Source organism: Sciurus carolinensis, chromosome 15, assembly GCF_902686445.1.
Source record: "Sciurus carolinensis chromosome 15, mSciCar1.2, whole genome shotgun sequence".
NCBI lineage: Eukaryota > Metazoa > Chordata > Mammalia > Rodentia > Sciuridae > Sciurus > Sciurus carolinensis.
The window spans coordinates 1,609,614-1,626,776 of record NC_062227.1 but is presented as its reverse complement, the minus strand read 5'-3'; the positions used below and the strand labels follow the sequence as shown (position 1 = coordinate 1,626,776).

General features: G+C 52.4%; 1 protein-coding gene across 6 annotated transcripts in view; it reads left to right on the top strand.

Moving 5' to 3' along the window:
• Positions 1-17,163, top strand: part of Piezo2 (piezo type mechanosensitive ion channel component 2) — a 365,623-nt gene that overhangs the window by 168,461 nt on the left and 179,999 nt on the right. For all 6 annotated transcript variants that reach the window (XM_047526788.1, XM_047526790.1, XM_047526787.1 and 3 more), the window contains exon 4: positions 13,424-13,466. In XM_047526788.1, the coding sequence (XP_047382744.1) occupies positions 13,424-13,466 (43 nt within the window). The remainder of the gene's footprint in view (positions 1-13,423; positions 13,467-17,163) is intronic.

Below are 17,163 nucleotides of genomic sequence, written 5' to 3'. Positions count from 1 at the left end.
GGCCTGCCCTCCGCACTGGGCCGCCTTTCACGGTGGTGAGCAAGAGCCCTGACAGGAGCGCTCAGAGGAAGAGACGTGCATTTTGGTTCCTGGCTTCCGAGGTTCAGTCTGTGGTCAGCAGTCCCCTTGCTCTGGGCCTGAGCTGAGACAGCACATCATGGGAAGGACATGGCCGCAGCCAGGGAGCAGAGGGAGAGAGGGAGGAGGGAGCAGAGAGGGAGAGAGGACACAAGGATCCAGGGACAAAACAGAGCCCCCAAGGGCACGCCTCCAGTGGCCCTTGTGCTCCAGTCACACCCACCTGCCTACCGTTCCTACCAGGTTGTCCATTCAGATGGTTGACCAGTCCAGTGGATCCGTCCCCTGCTGAGGCCACAGTCCTCGTAGACTGGACATTTTCACATGGAATACTCCTGCATTACCTGACCCAGGAGCTCCACGGGACATTCCTGGGCCCCAGTGTAGCACACTGGGACGTTCTGTGTCTTCCCTGCTGTGTGAGTCCCATTAGACGCAGTGGAAGAGGGTCACAAATCGAGGTGAGGGAAGTGACATCTATCCTGAGGAGCAGCACTGGGGCCCTGGGGCGTGGGACATCACCTCTGGGTCTGGTGGTGTTCCTCCCAGCCTGCGGGGTCGTGGGCACAGCTGCCCCGGCCTTGCTCGGATGGCCCTGTGCTCCACTTGTAAATGCAGAAGTTCTGTGCACGGTGCGGGTCAATAAGAGCTTTCTCTTCTTTTGTTCAAACACTCCAGTCTCACGCGAAGGTTCTTAAAGACGTGTGGAATCTGGCTGAAACCGTTCTGAATGGCTTCACGCCCGTCCGTCTGCTGCTTTGAATGGCATCGGTGTTGATGGCACAAGGTGTAATATCCCCGTACATCCGAGGACACGGGGCCGGAGGGTCTTAGCATCTGTGAGCACTCAGCTTGCCCCCAGCTTTTCTCCAGTGGTTTCCTTCACCTAGTTCTCCCATTTCAGAAGGCAGTGGGCTGGCATGTTTCGTCTCATTGCACAAATAAGCGCCGTCCCCGTGACCGATTTACACTACAGCATGGCCAGTGCCCTGCATTTACACTACAGCATGGCCAGTGCCCTGCATTTACACTACAGCATGGCCGATGCTCTGTATTTACACTACAGCATGGCCGATGCACTGTATTTACACTACAGCATGGCCGGTGCCCTGCATTTACACTACAGCATGGCCGGTGCCCTGCATTTACACTACAGCATGGCCGGTGCCCTGCATTTACACTACAGCATGGCCGGTGCCCTGCATTTACACTACAGCATGGCCGGTGCCCTGCATTTACACTACAGCATGGCCGGTGCCCTGTATTTACACTACAGCATGGCCGGTGCCCTGTATTTACACTACAGCATGGCCGGTGCCCTGCATTTACACTACAGCATGGCCGGTGCCCTGCATTTACACTACAGCATGGCCGGTGCACTGTATTTACACTACAGCATGGCCGGTGCTCTGTATTTACACTACAGCATGGCCGGTGCCCTGCGTTTACACTACAGCATGGCCGGTGCCCTGCATTTACACTACAGCATGGCCGGTGCCCTGCATTTACACTACAGCATGGCCGGTGCCCTGCATTTACACTACAGCATGGCCGGTGCCCTGTATTTACACTACAGCATGGCCGGTGCCCTGTATTTACACTACAGCATGGCCGGTGCCCTGTATTTACACTACAGCATGGCCGGTGCCCTGTATTTACACTACAGCATGGCCGGTGCCCTGTATTTACACTACAGCATGGCCGGTGCCCTGCATTTACACTACAGCATGGCCGGTGCCCTGCATTTACACTACAGCATGGCCGGTGCCCTGCATTTACACTACAGCATGACCGGTGCCCTGCATTTACACTACAGCATGGCCGGTGCACTGTATTTACACTACAGCATGGCCGGTGCCCTGTATTTACACTACAGCATGACCGGTGCCCTGCATTTACACTACAGCATGACCGGTGCCCTGCATTTACACTACAGCATGGCCGATGCCCTGCATTTACACTACAGCATGGCCGGTGCCCTGTATTTACACTACAGCATGGCCGGTGCCCTGTATTTACACTACAGCATGACCGGTGCCCTGCATTTACACTACAGCATGGCCGGTGCCCTGTATTTACACTACAGCATGGCCGGTGCACTGCATTTACACTACAGCATGGCCGGTGCCCTGCATTTACACTACAGCATGGCCGGTGCCCTGTATTTACACTACAGCATGGCCGGTGCCCTGCATTTACACTACAGCATGGCCGGTGCCCTGCATTTACACTACAGCATGGCCGGTGCCCTGCATTTACACTACAGCATGGCCGGTGCCCTGCATTTACACTACAGCATGGCCGGTGCCCTGCATTTACACTACAGCATGGCCGGTGCTCTGTATTTACACTACAGCATGGCCGGTGCCCTGCATTTACACTACAGCATGGCCGGTGCCCTGCATTTACACTACAGCATGGCCGGTGCTCTGTATTTACACTACAGCATGGCCGGTGCCCTGCATTTACACTACAGCATGGCCGGTGCCCTGCATTTACACTACAGCATGGCCGGTGCCCTGTGCACACAGGACGGTGCTGCTTCCTTTCCACAGCAGCTGGGAGCCGGCCGTCGGCCAGGACTTAGCCAAGCACCGTGAATCTTCTGAGTCGGCCTGAGGACAAACCAAGAGGCTCTCCTCCTCTTCCTGCTGATGCGGCCAGTCAGACCCCTTGACCGGCGGGGCGAGGGGCAGGGCTTTGCCCCTGGAGGACAGGGACTTCAGGCTTGAGATGTCCCAAGACACCCAGCCTGGTTCCTCCCAGGGTCTCCAGGGCAGTGCCAGGCACCTTTCCACTGCCAATCACACCTGGAAGGGACATGCTGGCAGTGAGCTGAGGGAGAAGGAGCCTTAAGGGAGGTGGCCTCGAATCTCCTGAGGTCATTAATAAGCCAGGGGAACTTTGGCTGTTATCACGTTGGATCCAGAAAAATCTGGACCTAACGTGTGCGTGGGGGCCCGGACGCAGGGCTCCAGGCCTGGGACCCGAAAGGCTGAACCGTTCTGTTCATATTTACGACATTGACTCAGTTACAACAGACCTTTTTCATTTATTTTATTTATAGCCTGTGAGAAGTCAGGATTATAAAAATGAAATGAAACTCTGGCTCCCTCCTTTCAAAAGGGGACTGAGTAGCTCGTGGTGGAACTGAGAAGCCACATGGAAGGCACCGCGAGCGTCGACGTGTCATTTTCCAGGGGGCCCTGCTGGCCGGGACGCGGGGACATGGCTCCTTTGGTTCTCCCTGCGGCTGCCTCTCCTTTCTCCAGTGTGGAGATGTGGTATCAGTCCCAGACGAGGCCTGTCCCCTCCTTCCTGACGGCCGCGTGCAGCCCCGCTCTGCTTCCCCGAGGGTCCCTCTGAAAGGCGGGCCTGGCCACACGGTGGGCGCCGTTCCTGTGAGGGCGGACTGTCCGTCTTCCCAGACGCAGGACCTTGGTCCACCCCACGTTCTCAGGCTGCGGTCTCCTGCCTTCTCCATGAGCGTTTGTCCCCCTAACGCTTCAGTTATTAGGCTCCTAAAGCACGGGGAGTGTGACATCAGAGCAGCGGGGTGGCCCAAGCGCCTGCGTGAGGAGGGGCGTGGCCTGGCTCTGCGCTGCCCTCCTGCAGAGCCGGGGACCCGGGACCCAGGAGCCTCCAGGAAAGCTGCGCCTCCCGCAGGCTCCTCTGAACAGCCGGATTGCAGAGCAGTGCACCGAGAGAGGCGGTCTACGCTGGACGCGTGCAGCGTCTGAGGCACATTGATTGCTTGTGACTGGTTCAGATTCGAAACTCAGAGACCCCGCTGTGCGCCAAGAGGTTAGTCAGACATTCTTATGTGGGAATGTAATGCTTGCAATCTGTACCAGTAAAAAGCAAAGGCCTGGCTGTCACAGAGCTGTGTGGGAGCCAAGGTGCCCTCCCCACTGTGTCCTGCACTGTGGACGCCCCTCCTTCAAATGGGCCTGGAAACGCCCCCATGTCTAGCCCTGTTGGAGCATGTGTGTGAGTCAGGCCTCTGCAGGAGCTTTCTGTGGCCAACGACTCAAGCTTGCAAAGGGGTCTTTGCTTAAAAAAGAAAAGAGAAAAGAAGAAGGAAGAAGGAAGAAAGAAAAGAAAAGCAAAAGACTGTAACTTTTGAGAGGGTTGAAAGGAGAAGTGGCTGCTGGTCTCTGGAGAGAAGAAAGGAAACCTGCCACTTGCCTTTCTCCTCTACGTGTGACCCAGATGACAAACGCCACTCCTCTTTGTCCCTGTGGTCACCAAGTGCAGCAGAGCACATTGGTGTTGTTCACACAGGCAGCTTGGAGGTGGGAGCAGGAAGCCTCTTCCCTCCCCTCCCCTCCTCTTCCCTCCAGTACCTGCGCTTTATGACTCACTGTCCAGGGCACAAAGACGACCCCATGAAGACCAGCATGGAAGGTCTCTCGTTTCTGCAGAAATGACAGGACTTCCCCTGTTCGACTCGCGTTTGCCTGTGTGGGCTTGAGGGACGACCACGTGAACACCAATCAGAAAACTTGCACAGCTTGGTAAGCTTTTCGTGAAGGACTTAAGTTTAATGAAGGAATTGAAGTGGGTTTTATTTGTTTAGTTTTTGGTTTGCTTGTATTTTTGGTACTGGGATTGAACCCAGGGGTGCCTTACCACTGAGCCGCATCCCCAGCCCTTTTTGATTTTTTAATTTGAGACAAGGTCTCGTTAAGTTGCTGAGGCTGTCCTCGGACTGTGATCCTCCCACCTCAGCCTCCCATGTTGCTGGGATTACAGGCTTGTGCCCTGGCACCTGGCTGAATGAGCTTTTCCAGGCCTTTGACCTTACTGGACTTCCTGTGCATTGCCCCGAAGACGATTTGGGGAGAGTTTTGGCAACATACACTGAAAGGAAAGGTCTGCAGTGCAACGTGGATGAGCTGGGACCACAGAACCTCTTGATGTGGGGAGGCGAAAGTGGACCGGAGGCCAGGGCCTGCTGGGCCCAGCTTGTGCAGCCTCGGGAGCCTGCGCTGGTCCAGCAGGGCAGTCGCGCCGTGTGGCTCTGCACCAGGATGTGCTGAGGCTCCCACGCAGCTCGCGTCTCCCATCGTCCCTCCACACCACCTGGGACCCTCAGAGCCACGGCACCCATCCATCCAGCGCCGGCCCCGCCAGCCCTGCCACGCTCTGCTGGTCTGTTCTGCTGGTGGTCCTGCAGAGAGGGCTCCGCCCGCCTTCAGACTGCCTGGACTGACCTGTAGGCTAGGGCCTGGGTCCCGTGGCAGCTGACCCACGGCAGGTGGTGGGACGCAGATCCAGGGCCAAGTTGCTTCTTCTGCAAAAGCTGAATCCCTGCCGTCTGCGCTGCTGAGGTTCCTGGTCCCTCAGGAGTGGCTCTGAGAGCAGGGACACCGCCCAGGTGCCAGCCTCTCTGTTCTGGGCCACGGTGGCCCTGTGAGGAGAGTGGTGACAGCCAGGCGTCAGTGACGCACAGGTCAGTTCTGTGCCTGAGGCCCAGAGGACAAGGGCCTGAGGATAGGACGCCCGCTCCTGGGACGCCGCGGCTGTGGACGGAGACCCTGCGCTCCCGAGGTCTGCCTTCCCCGCCCAGGCTGTGGTCACGGCTGCCCAGGACCTGTCAGGATGCTGTGGCCTGCCGATTCCCAAGAGCACGTCCAGGTGAACGAGTCCACTCCCTGGTGACTTGCCCTTGTGAAGCAAGTGGCCTGTGATTCACTGGACCCTTACCTCAGTCGTATTGTGAGTCCACGGGAGACTGAGCGGGTGGGAACCTTGGACGTCCAGGCCGCCTGCAGAGCTGGCACCAGGACCAGTGCAGCACGGACAGAGTCCAGGGTCAAGCCCAGCGACGCTCTGGGCAAAGGCAATGCTTGCCAAGCTCCCGTGGCTCCTGGGCCTCAGGCTCTGAGAAAGCTAGAGCTACGGTTACCGGACATGCCCTCGGCAGGTCCGCCCGTCACCAGAGGCCCAGGCAAACGCGGGCACATGGAGGAGTGTTTTTGAAGCAGCGTTTGCAGCAGATGAGGGGCGGCCGGCTGTGGCAGGTTGGTTCTTGCTGACAGTCCACACGGTCATATGCTCACGCGATTCCTACACGTCCTGAAACACGGCTGGTTTCGTGTGGTCCTGGTGTTCTGCATGTCACCGTGCTCGGAATAGAGCGGTCTGTGCGTGGACGGAGAGTGAGGGACGCGCCCACACTGCACTTCTTTATATTCGACATGCCACCCCTGGTAAAGTGCTGGCTCCTTTTGCCGGATGGGAAAATCTTTCCTTTCCAGAGTTAAAACTGATGTAAATGAAGTTTCTGGCAGAACATTTGTAAGTGGTCCGGTTTCCCGACCGGCCAGAGTTTCGTCCCCAGTTCCTCGCCAGGTGGCACGCTCAGCTGCCTGGCAGCCCTGTGGTATGTGCAAGTACTCACTCCTTCCTCGGGACATGCTGCGTGGCCACAGAAGATTAGCAGGCCTCTTTTGCTGGCTGTTTTGAGAAAGTGGAGAAACAGGTTCAAATTCCAGTGGCCATCAGTGACCAAGACACAGGTGGTGGTGACTGGCCACTCAGGTGCACGTCTGTGCCTCACTTGACCCCAGCTTACCCGGACACCGTGAGGCCTCCAGGAAAAAGCGCGTGCCTGCCCTCTGCGGCTGAAACGTCCCTCACGCCTCGAGCACCCATCAGGGAGGAAGCCTGGGAGGGAGGCCCAGGGCCAGCTGGTAAGGACAGAGAACAGAGACAGTGACAGAGGACAGAGAACTTGCTTTTCCCCTGACAACACTCATGAGAAACTAAGACTGCAGACTGAGAAGGTCGACTTCTGTTCAGGAAGGGAAACCTGTCTAAGGAAAGGCAGCAACAGAGCCGCTGCTAGAACTCACATCTGAGGAGCTAGCAGAGCCCTGTGGTTTAAACCACTGCAGCAGAGAAATCAAAAGAAATAAAAAATATTCAGCCCTGTGCCAAGGTCTCACCGTACTCACGACCTGTCGTCCAGGTATGTTTGTGCAGATCGCACACCTGTGAGCACGGCGTTGAACAAAGCGGACTGAAATCCACACGTGCTGGATGAGGGCTGATGTGGAAAGTGGCTTGATGACAGGTAGCATCAACGGGGGCTCTCACATGCCTCTAAAATTAATAAGCAGACCTACGACACTTTGGAGAATAAAAAAAGCTTGGAATTCCATATTATAACCAGACGGAGTGGGAGACAAATGATGGAGAATAAGGAAGGAAAATGAAGAAGGACGGTGTCTTAGCTCATTTTCTGTTGCTATGATGGAACGGCACAAGTTGGGTAACTTACAAAGAATAAAGGTTCATTTTGCTCCTGGCTCTAGAGGCCCAGATATCCAGGAACTCGGTGCCGGAGCTGGAGAGGGCTTTCTTGCTGCATTGGAGTGTGGCTGAGGGAACAAACTTCGAGACATAGCACGCGGGTCTCCCTGTCTCTTCCATTGTGGGGCCAGTCACGACGTCCTTCATCTGCTTTACCCCCAAAGCCTCCCTCCAAATGACATCAAAGTGTGAATTTGGGAATTAAATTTCCCACACATGAACTGGGGGGACACACCCCAGGCAAAGCAGGAGGAAACAAGAAGACTATACCCAGCATGAGACATGATGGGGGTCGAAGACAGTGGCCCCCAATCCCTCGACCCAGCCTCAATTTGTCACCTGAAAAGGAGGTAGGAGATTGCACAGATTCCGCAGAATACTTGGGAAGGTTAAATTAGCTAATGTATGTGAAGTTGGAGCTTGTAGCGGACTGATAAGCATATGCTGTTTCTATCACTGTGCTGCTTTGGGGAAGTGTCCATTCTCTTGACTTTAAAACGGTGTAACATGGCTACAAGTTACCATCAATGCTTTTATTGCCATCGTCTAACATTTGGATCTGAAGGCAGTGTTGTGACTTCCATGCTTCACACTTAGTGCTCTCTGAGATTCAAATACCAGAGCCCTAACCGAAAACTAGAGTTAGCAACGCTGGCTGATTTCTGAGGAAAGATAGGTGATTGATAGATGATAGATGATAGATAGATAGATATGTAGGCAGGAGAGAAATGATAGATATTGATAGATGATAGGTTGACAGACACGGGATAGATGATAAATGATCAATATTGATAGATGATAGCTATATAGACATGACAGATAAAAGACAGGTGAGAGATGACAGATACATGATAGACAGATGACAGATACATAATAGGTGATGGAGAAATAGATAACAAATGACAAATAATAGATACGATCGATGATAGATAATAGATATATTGATAGATGATTGATTTTGGATAACAGGGAGAGAGAATAAGAATGGACAGAGCTTCATTCACCTGGAAAGGGGCACTTGCTGATACACCTTTCCAGGGAGAGAAGACCACGTGGGTTGGCAAGACCACTCCCCTCCAGGGTCACGGGAGCGCAGAGCCGCAGGCTTAACGGGTGTTGGTCGCCCAGGACGCCTGAGGCCAGACACTGGCACCTGCTCTGCCAGCTGAGCGGCACCAGGCCTGGAGGGGATCCACCCTGCGTTCTGAGGCTGGGTTGCTGGTGCTGGGCAGAGCCGGTCTAGCGTGGGGTTTCCCACTCTCCGTCCACTACCGGAGGGGCTCTCTCAGCACCGCACGGCCTCCCTCCACACAGCCTCCTTCTCACCACGGACTCCTCTGTGTGGGCAGCATCTCCTCCCATCCGTGGAGCGGGCCTGAAGCCCTGGATGCACCCTGCTCCTGTTCTCGCAGACTTAGACTTAGAAATCAGGCTCGGCGACATCGGCAGTCATTAGTGATGAAGCAGAGCGATTGCAGCACGCTGCATGGGAGCTACTTAGAGCTGCCCGTCTTTGTTCAGGGTTTTCCACGCACGCTTTAATGGCGCTGACCGCGGGAAGCGGGGCTGCAGGGTCCTGGGGCTGCACTAAATCTCTCCTCCAGTGTCCGGTCCAGGCGGCCTGCCAGCTACTCTTGTTTTCTCCGCTTTCCTCCCGTCGGGCTGCTTTGGCAGAGGAGAGTGGTATTACCTTACCATGTGGAGCCCGGTTAATGGCTTTAAAAGAATTCCCCAGCAAGTCAGTAACGAGCTGCCAAAAATACTCCTGGTGCCAAAGGATCTGGATACGTCTGTTCCATTTACTGCCTGTCTGTCGGGTCGTTGTGACGCGGCGCTCACCAGACATAAAACTGCCCGGCTCCGGGGCACCGTGGGGAGGGCTGACGGCTGTTTAATAAGCCAGTCCCGTTCTGAGCTGAGGTGCGGGGAAGGCGTGCACGGGGAGGAGCCCAACGCTGGCGTGGGAGAGCCGCGTGGCGGAGGAGCCGCTGTCCCGTCCCCGCGGGGCCTGGCGGAGAGGCTTGCCCGTGCTGCTGGGAGCTGGCACCCAAACCTGCCCTTCCTGTCTGAACGATCCACATTTCTCAGCCTATTTCTTAATCAAAGCTCCATGTTCAAAGCATCAGATAGCACAGTAGAGCAAAATCATTCATTTTTAAATTTCATGTTGATAATAAACCGAATCTGGTAAGAAAAGTGTCTTCTTAAAATCTAAATGAAATTGGGGGATATGTGGAGAAGGTCTGGGAAAGCGGTGGAAATACAGGGCGATTCAGAAGGTGCTGTTTCCCTCTGGAACAAAGGAGTCTGAAGCAGGGGCATCTAGACTTCCGGGATGGCCCCATCCCTCCCTCAGCCTCCCGGCCCTGGCCCTGGCCCGAGGTCACTGCCTGGTTCTCCCTGGTGGAAGGCTCCTCTCTCCTGAGGCTTACTTTGGGCCAGAGAGAGCCGCAGCCTGGAGTACAGCGTGGCTTCCAGAGAGAGCCGCAGCCTTAAATACGCGTGGCTTCCAGAGAGAGCCGCAGCCTTGAGTACAGCGTGGCTTCCAGAGAGAGCCGCAGCCTGGAGTACAGCGTGGCTTCCAGAGAGAGCCGCAGCCTGGAGTACAGCGTGGCTTCCAGAGAGAGCCGCAGCCTGGAGTACAGCGTGGCTTCCAGAGAGAGCCGCAGCCTTGAATACGCGTGGCTTCCAGAGAGAGCCGCAGCCTTGAATACGCGTGGCTTCCAGAGAGAGCCGCAGCCTTGAGTACGCGTGGCTTCCAGAGAGAGCCGCAGCCTTGAGTACAGCGTGGCTTCCAGAGAGAGCCGCAGCCTTGAGTACAGCGTGGCTTCCAGAGAGAGTCGCAGCCTTGAGTACAGCGTGGCTTCCAGAGAGAGTCGCAGCCTTGGGTACGCGTGGCTTCCAGAGAGAGCCGCAGCCTTGAGTACAGCGTGGCTTCCAGAGAGAGCCGCAGCCTTGAGTACGCGTGGCTTCCAGAGAGAGCCGCAGCCTTGAGTACGCGTGGCTTCCAGAGAGAGCCGCAGCCTTGAGTACAGCGTGGCTTCCAGAGAGAGCCGCAGCCTTGAGTACGCGTGGCTTCCAGAGAGAGCCGCAGCCTGGAGTACAGCGTGGCTTCCAGAGAGAGCCGCAGCCTGGAGTACAGCGTGGCTTCCAGAGAGAGTCGCAGCCTTGAATACGCGTGGCTTCCAGAGAGAGCCGCAGCCTTGAGTACAGCGTGGCTTCCGCCTGACGAGTCATGCGTTCTTCACCCCTGACCTGACGGCAGGATTTCAGGAGCAAGAATCCCTCTTTCTTGATTCTTGATTGCTTAGCATAAGGCTCCCAGGACACATGATATTCACAGGGGACCTGCTTCTCTGAGCCAGAGGCCAAAGAATTCCTGGGCTGGTGAGTTCAAAGTCGACGTGTTCGACGCCCACTCAGCAAGGCCTATTGGAATTCAGCTGGAAGAATGACATCACCCAAGAAAATAAGCCAAATCTGCTTCAGGTTTGTGTGTGTGTAATTCATATATGAAATTTTGTTCTTCATTCTTTATAAAAGTTATTTAAAACTCTCCATCGTGACCAGGGGCCCAAACGCTGCGGTGAAATGGTCCTCCTGCTCTCTGGAGGGGACTGCTGCCTGGGGCCGCCCCTCCCGCATAACCTGCTTTCCAAGAAGCCCAGCTAGCGTCTGGGGGTGTCTGCCTGCCACGGAGATGGTGCCCAGTCGAGGGAGAGTTAAGAAAGGGGCACAAACCCTGGCCCAGTGTATTTTGATTTTAGGAAAGAAGTTGTGTCACTTCTTAGCTCCCTCTGAAGACTCAGGCCTGAGTCTTCCACCTGCTGCTGGAAGGATTATCATCCACGGAAAGGCAGTAGTGATCTGCTCTGATTATCAATCAATGCACACCAAGACTTAGGAATCTAGGGTAAGATGAGTAATTGCTTAGAATAATAGTTACTGAAATAAAAATATTTTTGCCACTGACTGGGCATCAGGAGAATGTAAAGCACTATGAATTAGACCAAACCCTTAACATTTGCCTGTGAAAACTTTTTATTAACTGGGTCAAATGGTTCCATTCCAAGTGTTCTGAGGACTCTCCATACTGCCTTCCATATAGTTGCACCAATTTGCATTCCCACCAGCAAGGTAGGAACGCACCTTTTCCCCCACATCCTCGCCAACATTTATTGTTGCTTGTATTCTTGATGATTGCCATTCTGATTGGAGTGAGATGAAATCTTCGAGCAGTTTTGATTTGCCTTTTTCTAATTGCTAGAGATGTTGAACATTTTTTCATGTATTTGTTGATCAATTGTATTTCTTCTTCTGTGAAGTGTCTGTTCAGTTCCTTAGCCCATTTATTGAATGGGTTATTTGTTTTTTTGGTGTTAAGTGTTGTTGAGTTCTTTATCTATCCTAGAGACTAGCATTTGACCCAGCTATCCCACTTCTTGATTTATATCCAAAGGACTTAAAATCAGCCTACTACAGTGATGCAGCCACATCATGTTTATAGCAGCTCAACTCACAATTGCTAAACTGTGGAACCAACCTAGATGCCCTGTAACAGATCAATGGATAAAGAAAATGTGGTCTATATACACATGATGGAATATTACTCAGCTTTAAAGAAGAATGAAATTATGACATTTGCTGGTAAATGGATGGAATTAGAAAATATGCTAAGCAAAATAAGCCAAACCTAGAAAACCAAAGGCCAAATGTTTTCTCTGATATGCGAATGTTAATTCACCATAGGAGGTGGGGGGTAGGGAAGAATAGAGTTACTTTATATTAAGTAGAGAGGAGTGAAGGGGTGTGGTGGTAGGAAGGATAGTAGAGCGAAACAGACATTATTACCTCATGTACATATATGACTACATGACCCATGTGATCCTGCAACATGTACAGAGAAATGAGAGATTATTCTCTATGTATGATCTATCAAAATGTATAAATGCATTCTACTGTCATGTTCAACTAATAGAACAAATTTTAAAAATCTAAAAATTTTTTCTTAAACTGTTCTTTGGTAAAAATTAGTGCTTCTCTGTGTATCAAGTGCTCAGAAAATTATTATCTGCCTATCACATGGGGAGGAATGGAAAAATCGTGGCAATTTTTTATACCCAACTGTTATTCTTCTATTTTGTGATTTGGACGTATTACTCCTCATGTGATTTGGAATCGCATTTTTACATTCTTAACCATCAAGAACAGTTAGTTTAAAATTTAAAGAGTGGAGATGCAATCCCCTGATCCAGCACGGTAAGAGAAAGGTGTGGTGCGTGGGCTGGACTCAGGGTGCCCCCTGAAGGGGAACAAACACGCACCGTGGAGGGACAGGCCGGGTGTTGGAGGGTCACGGCAGCATCGTGCTCTTATTTCCACCGGGAGAGTTTTGCTCCCCTTACTCTGAGTTGGACATACTTAGGTGTTTGGAGGACGACTGTGTGGAAGCTTTTCACTTTGGTCTTCTCTCCTTTGTCCGTTTCTGCTTCTGCTCTGTTTGTGCAATCTAGAAAACCAGATCTCTTGGAAGAGGGAAGGAGGAGCCGGGGGTTGGTGGGGGACAGGGAGCAGCCGGTGAGGACAGAATCGTGGTGCAATACGAGAAGTAAAGTCTGGTGCTCTGTTCACAGGGCGGTGGTATAATCAGCATTGGTTTACGGTGAATTTCAAAAGAACTCAGAGGACTTTGAGCGTTCTCACACAAACACATGATAAGAATTTCCGTGATGAATATGCCGATCACCCTGACTTGGTTTTTCCATGACTTGGTTTTTCCACCATGCATGCATGTGTGGATACATCACACTGTCGCCCTACACTGTGCACAGTATTGTCAATCAGTCCCTAAATAAATTGAGGAAAACAAAGGCCGTGTGCGGATGGGGCTGTGGAGTGAGGTGTTGGAGGGAATCCAGGTCGCTCCACGTAGGTGCAAAGGCACGCGCCCTGCAAGCATGGCCCCAGCAGCCCCAGCAGGACAGAGCCGCTGAGCAGGGCACTGACCTTGTTTCCTCTGTTGCAGGCTCAACGTGGGAAAAGACGTTTCGGCAGATCGGCTTTGAAAGGTAAGCGGGGTCGGCGAGTCTTCACTTCCTGCTACCCTTGTCTTGCCTGTTTTATCGGAAGAAGGGCTTTGAACATAAATCAGGGGTCTGTCCCACCACTCCTTTGGCGAAACATCACTTTGCCCCTGCGAGCCGCAGTGCCTTTGCATAGTCAGGGCTTGGCTTTCTAAACCTCTCCTGCGTGCAGAGTGGAAAGCGAGGTTACCCAGAGAGCCTGGTGGAAGTGTCCCCGGGATCGGGACGGTGAAGCCGTGTGAAAGGTAAGGGGTGGCTGGAGCATTTGAGGAAGCAGCTGATCGTCCCCCAGCTTCCTCGCCTCTGAGGTCCTGTTGGGTTCTACAGCACCAGTGAAGAAAACAATAATGTTGCTGTTGTCCTGGTTACTGAGACCGTCCTGGTCAATCTCACTGAAAGGCTGAGGTCATGCCACCTGTAGCCATAAGCACTTCTGCACCAGGCTCTCCAAAAGAAGGAATGGACTCCTTGTAACATCAAACACACAGAGTGGGCAGGGACAGGGCCTGCCCCCCTGCCTGGGGATCAAGTGGCAGGTGGCAGGCAGCACTTCCCGGTGGGATTTAGCAACTTACTCTGAGCTTTCCATGGAGACGCAGCTATTGAAAGAAAGGAAAGGAATAGTACTTTTCTTTTACTCTGAAAATATATATTCACTAGTTCTTTTCATTGTGTTGAACATGTCCTTTTCTGTGGATGTTCAAGTCCACAGAGTGGTCAAAATAAATACGTAAACATGCGTCATCTCTACCAGGTGTGGTGACAGGTGCCTGTCATCCCAGCGGCTCAGGAGGCTGAGGCAGGAGGATCGCGAGTTCAAAGCCAGCCTCAGCAATGGCAAAGTGCTAAGCAACTCAGTGAGACCCTAAATAAATAGAGCATAGGGCTGGGATGTGGCTCCGTGGCCGAGTGCCCCTGAGGTCAATCCCCGCTACACACACACAGATGCATCATCTCTCCAGGGGAGCAGAAATGGTCCTCCCCCATGACAGCACTCCTTCGCCATTTACTGATTGATCTGAGCATCTACTCATGTCCCTATGCACGCTTCGTCCCTCACCAGCGCCACCACGACTTGCTCTCCCCCAAGCTCTGGAAGCTAGTTCAGGTGTCAGCAGAGGTTAGCTTTGCACGGCCAGATCCCATGGGGTTGTGCCGGGCGCGGTGCCCCCCGGCTGTAATGCCAGTGACCTGGGAGGCTGAGGCAGGAGGATCGTGAGTTCAGGCCTAGCCTCCACAACTTAGAGAGACTCTGTCTCAAAATAAAAAATAAAAACAGGCTCGGGGTGTGGTTCAGTGGCTGAGCGCCCTTGGGTTTGATTCCTGCTACGAAAAGAAAAAGAAACGATGAGGGGAAACAGGTTCAGCCTCACCCAGTGGGAATCCTCCTCTTGATTCTTCTTCACGGGATGAGAAACTTCAAACTGACGCTGAAGTAGAGAGACAAAGAGAATGTCCTACGTCCACGGCCCGGCTTCGGCAGGGCTTGCCGAGCTCACTGGCCATTTTCCTGTTTTGGCTGAAGTGTGCTGAACAGAATCTCTGACATCACGCCATTCACGCTGTTCCTTTCCTGCGTAGGTGAGCGCACATCTCTGAAAACAACGGGCATTTTCTTCCTGAGCCCTAACCCACCCTCATCCCCCCTAGGACAATAGCCTGAGCTCCCAGGTCCTCAAGACCGGGTCCACAGCTCTGGGGTGGCTCGGGGCAGGCCCAAGGCTCTGGCTCCTCCCCAGTGCCAGAAACAGGGAGGCAAAAAGACCCGCTGGATGCCTACCTTTTGCAGTCTTGCAGGCGCTGTCCTCTTCCTGGCTTGCCTCTGCCGGGAAGCAGCTCCCCCCTCTCCAGGACACCTTTTAAGCTCCTCATTTTGACCACGCCCCGCACCCCTCCCCGGCTTTGTCTTGCTTTTCTTTAGGTGTGAACTTTGAGGAAGCCTGGCCCATTGTCTGGTGGACTCTCTCCCATGCTGGACTTGCCCTCCTGGGAAGGCCTGGGAGGTCTTCTACCCGCTCTGCTCTGCGTGTAAATGCGGAGGGTTCCACTTGCACCTGGGGAGGACTTCCTGACGTCCTGCCTTTGGGCGCAGACCCTCTGGTCTGTGTGGCTTCCCAGGTTCTGGTGCAGTGGGGTCTCCCAGCCGGCTCTGCCTTCCCCCTTCTGGCCTGGGTCAGGGCCCCCGCAGCCCTGCTCTCTGTGAGGAATGGTACTTGAAACCGCAATCTAATGCTAACCCCTCCCACCCCCCATTATATTTCCTCATCTGCTTATCAGCGAGATCATTCGTCCTTTAGTTTTTTGAGATTGGCTTATCTCACTTAGCATGACATTCTCCAATTTCGTCCATTTGTTTTAGGGTTAGGTTTAGAGTTAGGCTAAGGAGAGCGGTAAGAATGAAGGAAAGAAGGACTGTATAGAGGAAAAAGAGGGGTGGGAGGGGTGGGGGGAAGGGAAAAAAAATAAACATCATTGCCCTATGTAAAAAAAAAAAAAGAAAAGTTATGATATGATTTAAATCAAGGAATTTAAGTGTATATGTCTATGTGTACACATAATTTTAAGGTTTGGAAACTTGCTTGAGCTTCCAATCAGTCTGGAAGTGACTTAAAGTTAACTAGGGAAAAAGGTCGTTGCTAATGTTAATTTGCCTATGCTCATCACTCTCTTGAAAGACATTTATTCAACTTTGATTTTCAAAGCTAATTGGAGGACATGGTAAATTGATATTTGGAAATAAGGCTTATATTGTTACTCCTATTTTATTAATTTTTTAATGAAAAATTTCTCAATGTTCTCTTTCTATAAATGGTTTATTTCTCATTACAACACTGAAACACAATATTTATGGACAATTGACCACTATTTGAATAGTATTCTGTTTCCTCATAATGAAGATCCTTTCATGACCATTTTTGAAGAATTACAATGCATGTTGTTTTGTATCCTGCAATATAAATATTTATTATAATGAAATAGAATAAAATACTGCAAAAAAAAAAAAAAAGAAACCGCGATCTAAACACTAGGGGTGGTAGTCAGTCCTGGGTGTCATCCCTCCCGGGACTTGTCAGTAGTGGAGCTAGGAAATTCATGGTTTAAGAAGAACAGAGCCTGAATCCATACAGTATTTCCAATTCAAAGGCGGCCTCGCTGAATTTGTAACTTCTCCCAATGCTACGTTTTTCTCGCTTTACTTTTTCACGGAAAAAAACTTTGCTCTTAATAAAATTCTCTTATTTCATTTTAAATATTTTCAAAATAATACTCATATCACCACTAATACCAAGGTGGACAGAGGAGGTTTTAAAAGCCGCCCCGGGCTGACTTACACGCTCTAAGGATGTGCCGTCGGAAGACAGAAAACCAGTAGTCTGGATGTGTTTTCTTCTCGTGTGATCGTATCTCAGATTTTATATGTGGTTTAGTTTAACTTCAACAGCCTTCTCCTTCAGTTCAATGTTCCTCTGAGCACGTGGCGTGGGCGTGACTCGGATCCATGTTACGCAGTGCAGTCTCCCTGTGCTCTGCCCTCCCTCCACGGGCTCCTCGTCACCTGTGTGACTCCGGGTTCCTTTCACAAATGGAAGCCACCGCGCTCTGCTCCACCTTGAGGAACAGCACTTCCTGTGCCACCTTCCCCACGGCGACCGCAACGGAGCCCACGGGCTCCTCGTCACCT